The 16895-nt window shown below is 32.3% G+C and overlaps 1 protein-coding gene across 1 annotated transcript in view; it reads left to right on the top strand.

The window, feature by feature from the left end:
* LOC150096183 (uncharacterized) overlaps positions 1 to 16600 on the top strand; it is a 42321-nt gene extending 25721 nt beyond the window's left edge. Inside the window, exons 8-12 of the mRNA XM_090409408.1 lie at positions 300 to 465; positions 2002 to 2071; positions 8835 to 8946; positions 10417 to 10579; positions 16408 to 16600. Of these exons, the coding sequence (XP_090265534.1) occupies positions 300 to 465; positions 2002 to 2071; positions 8835 to 8946; positions 10417 to 10579; positions 16408 to 16433 (537 nt within the window). The 3' untranslated portion in view covers positions 16434 to 16600. The remainder of the gene's footprint in view (positions 1 to 299; positions 466 to 2001; positions 2072 to 8834; positions 8947 to 10416; positions 10580 to 16407) is intronic.
* Positions 16601 to 16895: the final 295 nt, after the last annotated feature.

Raw genomic sequence — 16895 nt, 5'->3', positions numbered from 1 at the left:
AGCATGGAAACTTCAAGTCACTCCAGATCTCCAATAGACGGCTGGTGGATATACATACACTGGGGATGAAATTCATCTTATTTAATTCACTTCGTAATTCTCTGATATTGACAATTAAACGCCCAAGTGTGCTTTACGCACAACAACTGCACTGCAGATGCATAATGAAACTGTTTCATAATTTATCTTTGATTGATTCCTATAATAACCATTTATAAATTTATTGTTTTCAACTTTATTAGATCAGAGAAATTTCTTTTATCTTCCTGTTTACCTGATTTTATTTCCTTTGTCCACAGGCGCTAGATCTCATTAAGAGTCACGCTGTATTGTTTGGTAAATTTTCAGCAAACTTGACAAAGGCATTGAAGAACTTGCTTGATAAGGCAAACGAAGTGATAGATTTTGTACCAGGAGATGATGATAAGGCAGATTTGCAGGAAATCGTCGATAAAATTCGTAAAGGTAATAATGCCTTTTTTTTTTATTACACTTCATTATTTAAAGTAAGCGGAGTGACTTTTATCTTTAGTAATACGAATTGGGAAATCTCTACGGTTTTGCGTTTTCGTGAACAGAAATTTTTCCCAAGACAAATATTATCGACTTCAGTTAAATATTGCTGTGCAACAAACCACTTTATAAGCAAAACGGAGAAAGACTCGAAAATGACGGGAAAAGAGCTGCACCATATGAAAAACAGACGTTGATGATATTAACTACGTAATTGTATGTAATTTTCTATATGCGTTAATCTCTTAAAGCTTAGTAAATAATAATTAATTTCATACATACATGATAATTTATGACTAAAACTAAATCTCCCAATTGAGTTTACTCAAACATGTTGAATTCGCCTTCTATTTGGTGAAGCAACATGTAGAAATATCACAACAATATAAGAAAAAATATTACAAATTCTTATAGAGCATATCAAACTATCTGATAGTTGAAAATGCAATAATTAGAGGAAAACAAATTGCAAAAATCTGTTCTTTGTTGTAGTCGAAAATGCAAGAGCCTACATACGCTGAACTTTCAGCAGATCTACAGCTTTCTGCGTAATAATAACGAATAATAAGGAAGAAGGTTAAGAATAAGGAAACACTATTTTTTTTTCTAAAATCACTCCATATAAATAATGACCTAAAAAACATTTTAAAACCAAATTTATAATAAAAATACGGAGGTTTATATCTACGTTCTTAAGCACTTATGAGCATGCACCATCGACCTGTACGTGTTAATGTTAATTTAGATTCAAAAATTATTCTCAGAGAACCTGTCATTTGTCTAACAAATTTCATAACTTCAGAATAAAAACAACGTACTACTTATTAAAATAAAGAATCTTTCAGACAAGGACAAGAAAGAATATATTTTGCCATTTCATTAATTCTTTTGGTTATTAACCTTTGCAAAATAACTATCGGAATCTTAATAACCACAACATTGCATCATTCACTTTCTTTTAATACGACTGAAATGAATTTAAAAACTGCGGATTTTTATTCATTTCATAACTTTTTTTGGATCTAAGAAACTGCCATTTCATATTTATGTTCATCGACATCTTCACGTTTCACTACGCTTCCTAGTTTAACTGTTTTTCCCTACTGATGCCAAACACATCGCATTCTTATCGACATTCAAGAGAACGCAAAGTCAGTGGAAGCCATTTCCAGTGAGCAAAGTGCCAATGTTATCCAAAAGTAGTATACACATCCAGTTGTATCACTGTTACAATATTGTTTTTATACTACATCGTCAAATCTTAATGTCTTAAATACATAATACGCATTTCCTTGGCGATCATACAAAATATTCAGTCCTAGTTTAATTTTTCGGCTGATATTATGGCAATACATTGGAGAGAAACACAAAGTCAGTCAGAGAAAGAAAATATTTCATCAAGGATTAAATATATAATTTTAGTACGAAGTCTATGAAAGTAATGAGATCCAGTATTTAACGGTTGACGAAGTTTTATTTCTTTTTCAGTTATTGACAAGTACACCCAATCCGAACCATGGGACAAAAATTCGCTTCTTCTGATGAATTCTAATTACATGTAAGTACCAACCTGCAGATTTTCACATTATGCTATCGATAATTTTGTATGATCATCATCATCATCATGCGTATTTACGCCTAGCGTAGCCTGTTCCGGCCTTAGAAGTCATCGTTGAATCGTTTAAGAGGACGTCCTGGTTTTCTTTTTCCTAATGGCTTGTACTTCAATGCTTGTTTTGGTAATCTTTCTGTTTTCATTCTTTGAACGTGTTCCATTCATTTATGTTTATATTTTTTAATTTTTTCTATTACTGGTTCTTGTTTTAATTCTTTCATAATTTCTTCATTTCTTTTGTGATCAAATAGGGTAAACTTTGCAGTTTTTCTCATAAACTTCATTTCTGCTGTTGTTAATCTTTGTTTGTCTTTTTGTTTTATTGTCCAGATTTCGCTTCCATACATTAAGACTGGTATGGCCAATGTATTGTATACTTTCAGTTTGGTTTGTTTTTGAACTAGGGTTGGTTTAAATATAGAGTTAATTACACCTGTCATTTGTAAATATTTTGTACTTTTTACGTTCATATCTCTTTCATTTTCGTATGTGATCATACATCCTAGGTAGTTAAATGAATTCAACTGATCTAAGATCTTGTTGTCTATTACTATCTTAGATCTTGTCCTTTGAAGGCCGTAGTTTTGGATTTTCTGATGATATTATTATACCATAATCTTCAACTATCTCATTTATATTTAAAATAGCTTTCTGTAGGTTATCTAGGTTATATTACCAAATAATAATTACAAATAACAATTTGTAATTATTATTTGGTCTTCGGCAAAAAGAAGAGTATTTAAGATCACAGTACGAGAAACTTTAATACCTTGATGGAAATTTTATTCCATTTTATTATTATTTCATTTAAGTAAATATTAAAAAGAGTTGCTGAGAGGGGACATCCCTGTCGGATCCCTTGGTTTATCTCTCTGGTATATGATAGATCATGATTTAATCTTATTTGTATTTGATTATTTTCATATATACTTATGATAGCTTTTAGGATATTATTTGGTATTTTTCTTTCATTTAATATGTTAAATAAAATGTTTCTTTTAACTTTGTCAAATGCTTTTTTTAAAGTCAATAAATGCAATATGTGTTTCTAAATTGTATTCTCTTCTTTTCTCTATTATTAATTTTAGGCAAAAGGCCGGATCTATACATGATCGTCCTTTCCTAAATCCATTCTGTACTTCTAAAATAAAGTTTTCGGAATATTTCATTAGTTTGCTATTTAAGATTCTGCTATATATTTTGTAACAGGAATTTAGTATACTGATACCTCTACAGTTTTTAGTGTCATCTCTATTACCTTTTTTAAGATAGGAATCACAATTGCTTTTTTCCATTCTATTGGGGGTTATCAGTTAAATAAATTTTATTTAAAAATAATAATAATCTTTCTTTGAATCTTGTTCCTGCATATTTATATAGTTCTGAACCTAGCTTATCTTCTCCATGTGATTTTACGTTCTTCTTTCTTTCAGGCTGATTTCTAATTGTTCTTTAGTTATTTCCTTTTCATTTTCATTAAATGTTTGCCAGTTGTCTTTTTTTAAATATTTGTCTGTCCACAATTCTGTGTTGTAATTTAGAAATTCTTCTAATTTCAATTTGATATTTAATTTTATGTTTTCTATAGTATCTGCATTTAAGTGTTTTTAAAATATTGTATACATTGGGTCTTATTTTATATAAATCATGGTCTAAATTAGAAACAAATTTGTTCCATGATTACCTGTCTTTTTCTGACTTCTCCTTTAGCTATGGCTCTTATTCTTTTATATTCTATTTCATCTTCTAATCTTCTACTGCTTTAACCATTTGTGATAGGCTTCTTTTTTCATTTTCATTATTGCTTTGATTGCATCATCCCAGATCTTCAGTTTTTTTCCGTTTATTGAATTTTTTGGGTCTTCTCTAAACTTTCATTTGCTGCTGCATTTAGCATTGTTTTTATATTAAGCCGTTCTATTTCTATATGATTAAAATGATTAAACTGGTATATGAAAATTTTTCTTTCTTAATTTTTTCTTCAAATAGGTTCTAATGTTTTTAACTAACTTCTTAATTTTCAACTTCAGACATACTGTTAGAAGGAAGAGAAATATTTGTGTTCCATTAATTTCTTCAAATAAACATTGATATAGAGACGATTAGAAGAAATGTATCATTCTGGAGAAACACCTGCATTCTCGATTGATGCATTTCTTCTAATTGTCGGTATATCAATGTCTATTTAAATAAAATATTGTTCTATTATTATTCTTTATTTTCCATTATTTTATTTAAATGGAACTTTCTTATAACGAAACAAATAATGATTGCTTCTGTTAAACACACATTTATGGATATCGCCAAGCATTAGAATAAAATAGAATCCACAATATGCTTAGAGTCTTTCTTTTTTTTTTTTTTTTCTAAATTGCTTATGGCCATTATTTGTCGAATAAAAAATCCGAGAGTAAGGGAAGAAAATCTCTTCCACCTATTTATGAAAACTGCAAACCCATCTTCAGTTCACGAGCGTTATAAATACTCTACGTGTCATAAACGAAATTCGAATCTGCTTCTGTCAAATGAAAGGTGCAGCTCTACGTACGCTCTATGAATAGCATCACTGATGAGAATTGTCTATTGTAATGCAAAGTACCAAGATTTCAATTATTTTTACTGTATGTACTTTGAGTGTACTTGCCGAAGATTAAGAAAATTCTGAATGCACGTTATTTTTTGTAATATTTTTTTCTATTAATTTTTGTAATGTTATAGCAGTATGTATATTATGGTGGTCTAAAAATATACCCGGAACCTATTCGAATAAGAATAAAGTCACAGAAATTCAAGAAATGATTGCTTCCATTGCACACTTCATTGACTTTATATATATATATATATATATATATACACACACACATATATCAATCAATTTAGAGGTTTCAGTATGTAGGTTAGCAGTCTTACCCTCAATAACAGGTCATTGGTCGCGTAGAGCAAATATTAATACAACTGAGATTCAAACTAGGGTCTCGTGGCTAGAGAGAGAGAGAGAGAGAGAGAGAGAGAGAGAGAAATGGAAGGTATCTATATGGTCAATTTTGTAAATCAGTTCACCACTATCTGAAAATATCCGTTTGTGGCTACCTCTCCAGCAGCTGTACGTCATCTCCCATTCGTTATTCAGCTTCAAACCTGCTGCATCAAGTTAATTCGATGTACCTCTGTTCTGATATTGTGTTCTTCCAAGGTTACATCTGTCCTCCAAGTATCCCAGAAACTGCTTAAGCAGGATTTTACTTAAATTTCCTGTCCTCACACACACACATGAGTGATGCGCTCCAGGTTTTACAACCTCTCATGTGATGATAAAAAAAAGATAAAAGCTCCCGAAACAAAATGATGATGATGATTAGTTTCTTTTCATCCATACGGATGGTAGGAACAGCTATGCTACCATACTAGGGAAATGATTATGAGCAAGGTGGTTTCCCGTTGCCTCCTTGCCGTACTATATCCTATGAGTGTAGCCTGTGTGTTCATGGGTCCGGTTTGCCTGTTTGTGGGATGGAAAACCCCAGGATAAACTGGGGAAAAATTCCTACTTTGCGTCCAAGATTGAACCTTGGACGCAAAGGACGGGAATTGAACCTAGGACACTCCTTCTCCAGGCATATGGTGAAACAAAATACGGATCATAATATCTTTATTTATTATTCAATACGCTAAATGAATCAGTTACAATTCATTATTGATCTTATTGAAGAAGTAATGCAGTGAAGTGGCTACTATAATTTATTTGCAAGCGGCCTTGAGTCGTCTCATGTGTAGAATGATATAGAAAATTACGATAAGTTTTAGGGTGTGGTTTTATTCTTAACTGAGCGATATATAAATGAAAGCGAAAGAGTGAAACTGCAAAATACAAGCAACGGACAAAAAAAAAAACAGAAAAGTTGCTATTTCGCATGTTATGGTAATGAGATAGAATTTTTCAGTATTTTGATGATAATTTCTAAAACGTTTATTTAAATCCTAGTTAAAGTGCTTTTTTCCTTCTTTTTTTACTAAAAAAGAAGGTGAAAGTTTCTGATTAGATGAAAATGAATATGCTTGTATCCTATAGAGGTTGGGCGGTGTTTTCTTGTGAAAAACAGCAGAACATTTTTTCCGCAGAATGGAGAAAAATGCAGAAATATAATTAATCATAAAAAACGAAGTTTGTATAATACAAGTTCCGTAGTGTCGGTAAGAAGTCACAAGGACCAATACCTAATGGAATGGAAAAGGGTTTATTTTCCAGTTTTTGCAGGCAAATATTTGATAAATACAAGCTTTTTTTTGGCTCTTCTTTCGTTCTGCTACTTGAAGTGTGATCTATCAGTACTATAAAATGAGCAACTTCCCACCCCCACTCCGCTCACCAAATGTCATGGCTAAAAAGGCCTAATTTTGGAGAGAAGGGGAAGTTGAATCTCCACGTATAGCCAAAGACTAGCACTAATTATACACTGTATCCAGTGAAGAGAGACTGCTGATAAGTACCGACATCTACTGGTCTCTAATCTAAATGCTCTATTTATTGTCTGGAATAGTGTGGGTTCTACGGTCGAATTTCTTTAGTTTACGATACAAAAACCCGCTTGCCCGTAAACATATCCGAATCTCTATATACTACTATTGCTGGTATATAGCAATAGTATGTAGTTTTTAAAGGAAAACGTAACTGCATGTCTAAAGGGCAACATTTTTTGTTTCAAAAAAAATCATACTTTATCTTAAAAACTAAGTCAGTTCTTTTCTACATGCTTACAGCATACCGAAAAGGACTTTATATATAGATGTACAACCACCACTGCCAAAAAACTGATGTAACAAATTCACCTAAGTAACTAGAAATATTCCCTAGGATGACAATTCTTTTCCAATAATAAAATCAATTATTAAAGTTTCCATAAAATCATAAAAAGTTATATTTATTTCAAAATATAATTTGTTTGTATTATTTCTAAATCTAAAACATTTTAACTGTTTCCAATTGGATTATCGTTTGTATTTTTATATCCCCCTACAAACAATAGACCGCAAATCCTCAGCAAAGTAATACCGTTTGTGTGTGTGTGTGTGTGTGTGTGTGTGTGCCGGGACCTAAGATGAAGTACCTTGTTGATAATCTTTTTGAAAAACTGCACGTGAAAGTCAATGCAATACTTTTATAGGAAAGATTTTTTACAGAGATTTTTATCCCGTCGACATAGAGTCGACGGGATAAAAGATGAATTGGAATAGGTCGTTGAAGTGGCGAATTCTCCATGCTTGCTGCGCAAGCTCATTAATTGAGAAAGAAGTAATATTTAATTGTTAATAAATGCATGCATTTATAAGCATTCCATTTAGGCTTTTATTTTTGTAGACTGAAGACGTCTTAAGCTTGCGGAGCAATAATTGAGCTTTGCGTTCTGTATCGACGCCCGATGCTTGCTCGTCTTGTCAAAGCTGCCTTGGCTTGCTCGGTTATAGGAGCTTCCAGGTCCTCGCAGCAGCCCTGTGATTTTATGCGCGCACATAGCCATTTCACGTCGTCTCACTCTGTTGCTTAAACACAGGCCATACGCAGTCAAAGTAACTCCAGCAAGTGAACTTCAGCCAGCCTTTACAAACGTGCGTTTTGCTTGGGAAAATTAAGTTACAACCAACTTTTTATGACGATGTTATTGACCAGTTCATAAAGAAGAACGGTAGGGTAGAATTTGTATTCAAGTAGATAAATTGAAAAAGATAGAATATCATTTGTAAAATAAATGTTGTATTTGTAAGATTAAATGTACATAAATTTCTAAATATATAGTTTTAATGGGTCAGTAATTCATTATTCCGCTAATCAGACTTCAATCACATCTCTCACTCCCTGAATGATAACAAGGAGCAAGAGTAAATTTCAAGACCAGCATCGCCCCTGGTTCGTTGAGTGAATAATTAATCTGTAATAGAATGATGTTCAGTTGTCTCTTGTGTTACTGTTCAGTTGAAGAGGCATGATGAACAAAATTCTGTTGCTCAGCCCCAATGAAAATATCTGTGGGAGAGATCTAATGAAGAATCTGATCATTTATTAGACAGTAGCTAAAAAGATTCAAAGGGGGTTGACTTTTAACAATATTGCCATCTTCTGAACAGTAACAAGACTTTATAGGTTTACTTGTGCCATTTCAAAAGTTACAGCATTATGTAGACGTGTATGAAGGACATAGATACGCCACAAAACGTCAAGAAAAGTAAATTGAAGATAATGAATGATCGAGTAATAAACATCAGAGTGAAATAAAGGTGTTAGTCAAATATTACCTTTTATTTTACGATTGATTACCTTGTTTACAACTAATACAATATATATTATAAGAAAGTCATGTCTTATAATGCATTGTGCTAAAAAAATTAAAAAGCAATTGTTTAAACATCACTGTACACGAAGTCTTATTTGAGGTTTGCTTGAAATTAAAAATACTTCCAATTGAAATCGGATATTCCATTGAAGGATAGACAGGCTATAGTAACACAAATATCGTTTTCAAAACTCCATAGTCATATACCCAAATTTGATATAATAATGAGGTCAGTTTATGCTCAGAACTTCGTTTATTATTAGCGTGTTATTTAGACAATTCATATTTTTGAAAAGTTATCCTGAGAAGTAAATTAATAAACGATGTTAAAAATACTAATTATGTGTGCATTTGATTACATGAAGACTTAATCTTTACAGTTTGGACAAAATCATAGACGCTGTATTTCAGAATATTGTGAAACCAGTGTTGGATACGATTCTAAATCTATTACGAAAAGGAAGTGCAATCGGAGCGAATATCATAGCAATGGTGAGTATTTACAGAATTCTTTGTGTGTGTGTGGGGGGGGGTGTATTACGTTTATATATTTATAAAAAAAAATAAAACATTTGACGCGTTTCATGAACCCTGAAGCATACCAAATTTATTACTTTGCTACTGGAATATGGAGTGAAGATCAATATTAAAGACGTGCGTAATGGATATTCTTGAACATTTGTTTCTTATTTGTACAATACTTGTCAAGTAAGATTTCTGTCACATTAGATTTACACTCAAATCACCGAAAGAGTTGGAAAAATGGGAAATAAAAACAAAGGGAAAACGACGTAAACAAAATTGACTCCGTGTATTTGAAGTCTAAGTGAGAGTAATATCAGGAATTGATTGAACTCCGTGTATAATCTGGTTTAAAAAATACAATTTCTATAATTTAAAGTACAAGAAAAATAGCCATTACAATTACTATACAAATATGTCTGCAGAAGAAGGTGAACATCTGTATGCACATATGCAAGTATACATACGACAAGAAACGGATAAACTATTTATCTCATTTATTATGATTTGTCACAAAAAACAGATAACTCTACCATTACCACTATTCCAAAGGCTGGGGGTTCAAATCCCTCTCTGGACATGGATGTTTGTGAGTCTGTGGAAATACCAGTGGTGGTGGTGGTCGGCAGTAGATGGCATTGATGTAGTTGTGGTGAGTTGGTGGAGACAGAGTTGTGGAGAGGTGCCCTCCCTTGATGAGTCTGTGGACTCCCTGGATGTGTCAAGTAATAATAATAATAATAATAATAATAATAATAATAATAATAATAATAATAATAATAATAATAAGTTATTCCTAATTAGAAAGTATGTCGCAAAGAATATTCTTTTCTGCTCATATTAATGTGACTCAAAGGACTTCAGTCATTATTAAAAGTAAAGGAAAACTTCAACTCCATGGGAATAAACATAGCTCGTAATACTTTGGCTTTGTACCATAGAACTTTCCGATTCTAACTGTTCTTGTCACAGATTTGCCACGTGTTGGCTTTCAGTAACTTAGGCATTTTATTAAAACAACGAATAAATAGACACTATAGAAATATAGATAAAACTTTAGCTTCTAACTTATACTCGTACATAACAATTGTAGTTTAATATAGTTAAGTTACCCATTGTCGAATTATCTTCTTAAGTACAAAAATAAACGCCTCCATTAAAGGTTTGACGCTATTATGCATACTCAGTAAATAGCCATATTCTCTCCTGACATCCTGAGCTATTGTTCTTAACGTAGTATATACAACATTCTATCACAGCAACGTTCAAGATTTTTAGCTGAGTGTATTGTAGGCATGTTAATGAAATCGGATTTTCCTTAATATAGAGTTATTTATAATTTATGTATTAACAGAATTGCAGTTATTTCTCTTTCAAATGTCGCGAAATAATAGAAGACAAATATTTATTTCTTGTTATTTAAATTCTTCTTACCCACAGGCTATAGAGGCAGTAAAGAAATTGAACGGCTTAAATATTAGATTAACAGAAAATATAAGAACATTCCTGGAGAATTTCATTAATCAAGTAGCTGATATGAATTCGATCGGTTCAGAACATTTCAATAAGAGTTTAGATGAACTACTCAACCAACTTAGAAAAGGTGATATGTCTTTCTTTTCTGGAGTAACTTCAATTGTGATTTTGGCTAGCTTTTTACACACATCATATATATATATATATAATTTATTTAAATATATTAAAGTTTTTTTAACTTGGGCATAAATATGTATTCAAGATACCAAGTAATTTTATGTAAACTTGGTTTTTAATCCTATTTCCCAAGTAAGCAAACAGACAAATAAGTCAAGTTTGCGCCTGCACGTAGTGCAAGTCTGAGGCAACTCGTGGTAACGTAGTGCCATACCGAAGCAACTCGTGGTAAAGGTGGATTAAGTTCCTATCACTTTCCTTAGAATTTTTCCCTTAATGTAAAGCACATCCCCCTTGCGGAGATGTGTGGTGCTATGCATTAAAGGCAATAGTCACTACCCACCGTTTTCCCTTTGTTTAATTGCTGGGATACCTTTCCAAAAACTCGTAACCCCTGGATCACCCAGTAATGAGCGGCCTGTAGGATCAGAAACTCAGTTGGCTCTACACCGTAGCAGGCTCCCCCACCACCTAGAAGATCTGGAAGGGTAATAGCAAGAGCCGTGCCTCAGGTAACTTCACAGGCTACAGCATCGCCATCCATTACCCCACCACGCAGGCCCTGGGTGACAGCAACAGCCGAGCCTCAGTTAAAACTTCACGGGCTACAGCATTGCCATTCATCACCCAAGCTTCCAACCGGTTTCGACCTTTATTGAGGTCTCGTCAGTGGGAGCCAGACCTGAAAATGCCAAAGTTAATATAATGCAGAGATTATGAATATTATATAAACAAGGTGCTTTGACCTTATTAAATAAAATCTCAGGATCAGAGATAGATGTAGAAAGTTTTTTAACTTGGGTATATTATGTATTCAAGATACCAAGTAATTTTATATAAACTTGGTTTTTAATCCTATTTCCCAAGTAAGCAAATAGACAAGTAAGTCAAGCTTGCACCTGCACGTAGTGCAAGTCTGAGGCAACTCGAGGTAACATAGTGCCATACTGAGGCAACTCGAGGTAACGTAGTGCCATACTGAGGCAACTCGTGGTAATGGTGGATTAAGCTCTGATCACTTTCCTTAGCATTTTTCTCCTAATGTAAAGCACATCCCCTTGCGAAGGTGTATGGTTGTATGCATTAAAGGCAATGGTCGCTACCGAGACCGGTTTCTGCATTACTTCATCTTTGGCATTTTCAGGTCTGGCTCCCACTGACGAGATCTCAATTAAAAGTCGAAACCGTCTTTTTATATATATGTATAGAAATCTAGGCTATAGATAGATATATAGATAGCAAAAGGGAAGAAATACAATTTATTATTTGCGCCCACAACTAGTTTCGTCTTCTTGGGAGATTTCATCGGGTGCATAACGTGAAATTAACTTGCAAATGTATTTCTGACATTTGAAATTATTCTGGATGCCATAGTATTGTTGAGCACGTTCACGTTGGCGTGATCTCGAGTTCACCAAAATTGGATAGCTGAAGATTGACAATCAGATGGTTACGGCTAATGTTAGTATTAAGGTAGACCGGACTGAGGACAATTTCTGTTCACTTCACAGTTCTCTCCAGCTCATCCTAGCATCTTAAATGCTTTCTGATTTGTTCCAGATCACTGGATGAATTACATTCATCATTTAAGACCAGCAGAATTAAGAACGTGATTACATAGTGCTCTGACACTAGAGAAACATTACCTACAGATTTGCTGTGGGTAATGTTTCTAACATGTTCTTCCATACGCGACTCAATGGAAGTTGGAACGTGCATATTTTCTTTAAACAGGTATCTTCATTTTGTTTTCTCACACAAAAGTAAGTTTGATATCAAAGAAGGGACGAGAATCGTTTACTTCCAGTTCCGAGGTAAATTGTATTTGTGAGTATTGATTATTGATAGGGTTGAGGGACTGTTTGAAAGAATATGGTCCATGACTCCAAATTAGGAATTCATGATCGACGTACCTCTTCATAACCTTGGTTTTAATGGGAAGAAACTGATTGCTTTTTCCTCAAAGTTTTCACATAAAAGTTGCTAATATAGGAGATAATGGGTTGTCTTTGGTCAAGCCAACGTTGTGTTTGTAAATAGAATTTTCACAAAGGAAGTAACCAGATTTGACCAAATATGTCAGGAGTGACGTGAGTTTTATGATACCATATCTTTTCAAAGAATTAAAACCTCTTCTGTAGGCACCTTGCTAAAGAGGGAAATAACATAAAAACGTGCAATGACTTCATCTTTTGAAAGATGAATGTCTTTAACAATCGAAACAAAGTGTTCAGAATTGTTGAGAAAAGAAATCAACGTCTTCTACGAAATGTCTGAGGTCAGTGATTTCCTTATGTGTTTTAGGCAAACCATGTAATGGGGAGGATGAAAGATTGAAGTGAACGAACACATAATGTTACATTTCTAGGAATAATGTAGTGGTTCTCAGGAGATTGAAAGTACGATTATGAAGTTCAAGAATTACATAAGTATCTGCTTGTAGTGGTTGTAACGTTGTTATTGTATTCTTTAGTACTGATGTCATTTAACTCTTTACCAATGTGCTTTACCAAATCAGGAAAAAGCATGTGTGTGTGTGATGCTTGGAAAAAAGTCCACTGAGACCATATTGTGTCCGTTATCATTGCCTTCCATTTCAATATGGTATCTCTGATAGTTGTCCCCGGATGTCACATTTTGTCAACAATTTTCCGTACAGATAGGCTTGCTACATGGCGTCCTATGACAACGCCGCTTTCAGACTCAACTCATTCAGTTCCCTTCTCTCAGCCATTTCATCTGGACACAGTTGCACTGATCCAGGAGAATCATATTCCTGCAATTTATACCGGCTACAAACACGTGACACGTATATATATATATATATATATAGTATAGTTCACGATATAATGAAATAAACTGTTTAATATAATTTCAGATTAATCCTTTCTTATAAATCTTAATCGAATGTTCATGTGTCGAATGTCTCTCTCTCTCTCTCTCTCTCTTTCTCTCTCTCTCTCTCTCTCTCTCTCTCTATATATATATATATAGAGAGAGAGAGAGAGAGAGAGAGAGATTTTTTAAATATATATCTATATATATATATATATAGATAGATAGATAGATAGATAGATATAGATATATAGATATTATATATATATACATTTTTTTTTTAATTTTTGAATTAAATTAAAATTTGAATTAAAATTTCTTAACAACAATGTTTGAGGTGAACAGTTTTCTTCGACTCAAGTCTATAACGTGGACAAGGTCTTTGAATTCATAAACACTTTTATTTTTCTTCTAAAGCCATACAAATAATACTTACCCATACTCTATGTTTATCATCCTCAGACTTTTTCTGCCACTTTTACTTAAAATAAAATATTTCATCAACCATTCTTTTTTTGAATGTCCATAGAATTCGTGTACTTGTTTGATTACGCATTTCTTCACATAACAGCAAATTCTATCTTGCTGTCTTCTTTTATCATATGTTATTTTAATATCCGTTTTATACTGGTGTTTTCTAACTTTCTTAATAATCCCCTTCTCTCTCTATTCTATCCATCTTACTTAATCTATTCTCTCTTTCTATTTAATTTTCCATTTCACTAAAATTGAAGACTATACGATACCTAAAATTCTCTTTCATAATTTACATATTTAGCATTTAGAAAGAAGCTGGTGTTTTTTATTTTCCCAAATATACTACAGATTTTTTTTTGTTTTTGTGTTGTTGATTTTCACACCAAATTAATCGCAGCCGTAACGTAATTGGCTAGATGTCATATGAAGTCTGTTTAATATTAACATCATATGCATTAAATTAAAATTTTCAAAGTATTAATCCCGTCTTTATACAATATTGACATGATTTTCCGTAATAACGTATTCCATATAGATTACGAACAAACGGAGGTAGAATGTACAATTCTTGCTTACATCTTTCAGGTATGATAATTTAGTTAATGAAAACATATTAGCGTGTACGGTGATCGAAACAAAGGTCTTGTGTGTAAGTATTTTGATCTTCCAATAACACTGTGTAAAACAGTAGCTTTTGATTTTATATCATCGTACATAAACAGATCAGCCATCTACTCAGCAGCGAGAGAATGTGTGGAATTTGAATACTGCAAGCAGTAATAAATCAGTTGTCATAACCATAAATAATAAACTACACCTTTACTGAATCTGTCATATGTTTCTGTCATTATATATATATTATATATATATATATGTATAGATAAAACCGAGAATTAATTAAAAACTTTAATGATAAAAAACACAACTAGTTTCTGCTTTTTACAGCCTCCTTCATCAGGTATGTTTTTAGGAAGAGGAAACTATAATAAAAACTGAAGAGTCTAAAAAAACTGAGAAGCACAGATAAATTGCAGTACATAATTGAAATAAAAAAGGTCGCATTAACATTCAAGTTGTTCTATGTTACGTGGCATTGTTTGTTGTATGCGTGGTAGCAGACTCTTGAGAACGCCAGTATTGAACTACAGCAGTATGGCTAACAGGGATGTTATAGCTTAAATTATTGTTTAAATGTTCAGGATTAAGGACAATCTCCCTGGATTCCACTATCTTTCTTTCAAATTCATCATGGCAGCGGAAAATGTTTTCAGATCTGTCCCAGGAAACTGAGTGACCTTGAAAATCATCATGAGATTGTTAGAGAAGAGAACATGGCACTGGCATGTGATCTTTTATAGGAGATATCTCTTTTATGTTCCTCCATACGAAGTTCAATAGCCATTAGTTTGACCATAATAAGGAACATTAGAGTCACACCATAGTTTATATACGCCAGGATATTTCAGATTGTGATGCTTAGGCTTAGGATGGCTAATAAGAGATCAGATTTTTGGAACTGTAGTGAATAACGTCCTGATGTTGTACTTCTTAAGGACGTTAGCCAATTTTGGGGAGACCGAACTGATGTATGGGATTGAGATGCAATCTTTAAAATTGGTAGTTTCTGTATTGCAGTGCCCAGGAGGATCTATAAGAAATTTTTAATAGATTTTTTATGATATCCATTTTGTTCACAGACATGTGAGAGGTGATTAATTTCTTTTTGAAGTTCATCTGGATCGTTTAAAATTGTATATATATATATATATATATATATATATATATATATATATATATATATATATATATATATATATATATATATATATATATATATATATATATATATATATATATTAGGATAACCAAGTATTTTATAAACTTGGTTATTTTAACTCCTAATCCCAAGTATGCAAACAATTAAGTTTGCGCCTGAAACATAGTTGAAGTCTGAAGATGGTACAACACCAGGGCAACTCATTGTAAAGGTGGGGAAAGCTCTGATCACTATTCTTAGTATTTTACCATAATGTAAAGCACATCTCACTAGAAGATGTATACTGCATTATACATTGAAAGAAAGAACTTTCTTTCTTCATTCCCACAAGTCTCAGTACTTACAACGTAGTTCACAGTTTGACGCTTGTTACCGATCTCACACAGTCTAGCGCAGTTGAATTCTTTTATTATTGTTATTTATTATTATCTTATTTATTATCTTTTATTATATATATATATATATATATATATATATATATATATATATATATATATATATATATATATATATATATATATATATATATATATATATATATATATATATATATATTCTTTTTGTAGTTGTTGAGAACAGCAAAGGTAAATGAGTCGCTCTTCAACACAATCAATTGTTTTTTTTTATCATTAAATTTTTCATTATCATTAAATATATATATATATATATTTTTTTTTTTTTTTTTGTAGTTGTTGAGAACAGTAAAAGTAAATGAGTCGCTCATCAACTCAATCGACGCACTGATCCTCAAAGGGCAGAGGTGGTAATGACTGGAATAAACCTTTCTACGGAACTGTCAAAGATCGAATGAAATAAATTTAATCAGGTGTTGAATAATGTCAAATATAATAAAATGAAATAAAGTGATTCATTTTTAAATGTTTTCTGTGTAATTACTACATATAAATATTTATTAACAATTACACAATGGTCTCCGAATGAATACATACCGAGATTCTAAACCAATATGAAATGAAAACTTTCATAAATATTATACAAGTATTCGTTATTCCGAAAATTGTTTCTTTTAATGTAACCTAAATGTTTAGTTAAACGATTTATTTCAAAGAGCAACCTAGCAATATTTTAAACTTGTTAAATGATAAAATGCAATTCTATTTAAAAACGTTAATGGTGTTTAAAAGGTTCATGCTTCAGAATTACCAGGGATTGAGAT

The sequence above is a fragment of the Typopeltis vanoorti genome, chromosome 19 (assembly GCF_054136105.1).
Source record: "Typopeltis vanoorti isolate ZY-2024b chromosome 19, IOZ_Tvanoo_1.0, whole genome shotgun sequence".
In the NCBI taxonomy this organism is placed as follows: Eukaryota; Metazoa; Arthropoda; class Arachnida; order Uropygi; family Thelyphonidae; genus Typopeltis; species Typopeltis vanoorti.
The sequence above is the reverse complement of the archived record's forward strand: the minus strand, read 5'-3'. Positions and strand labels throughout refer to the sequence as shown.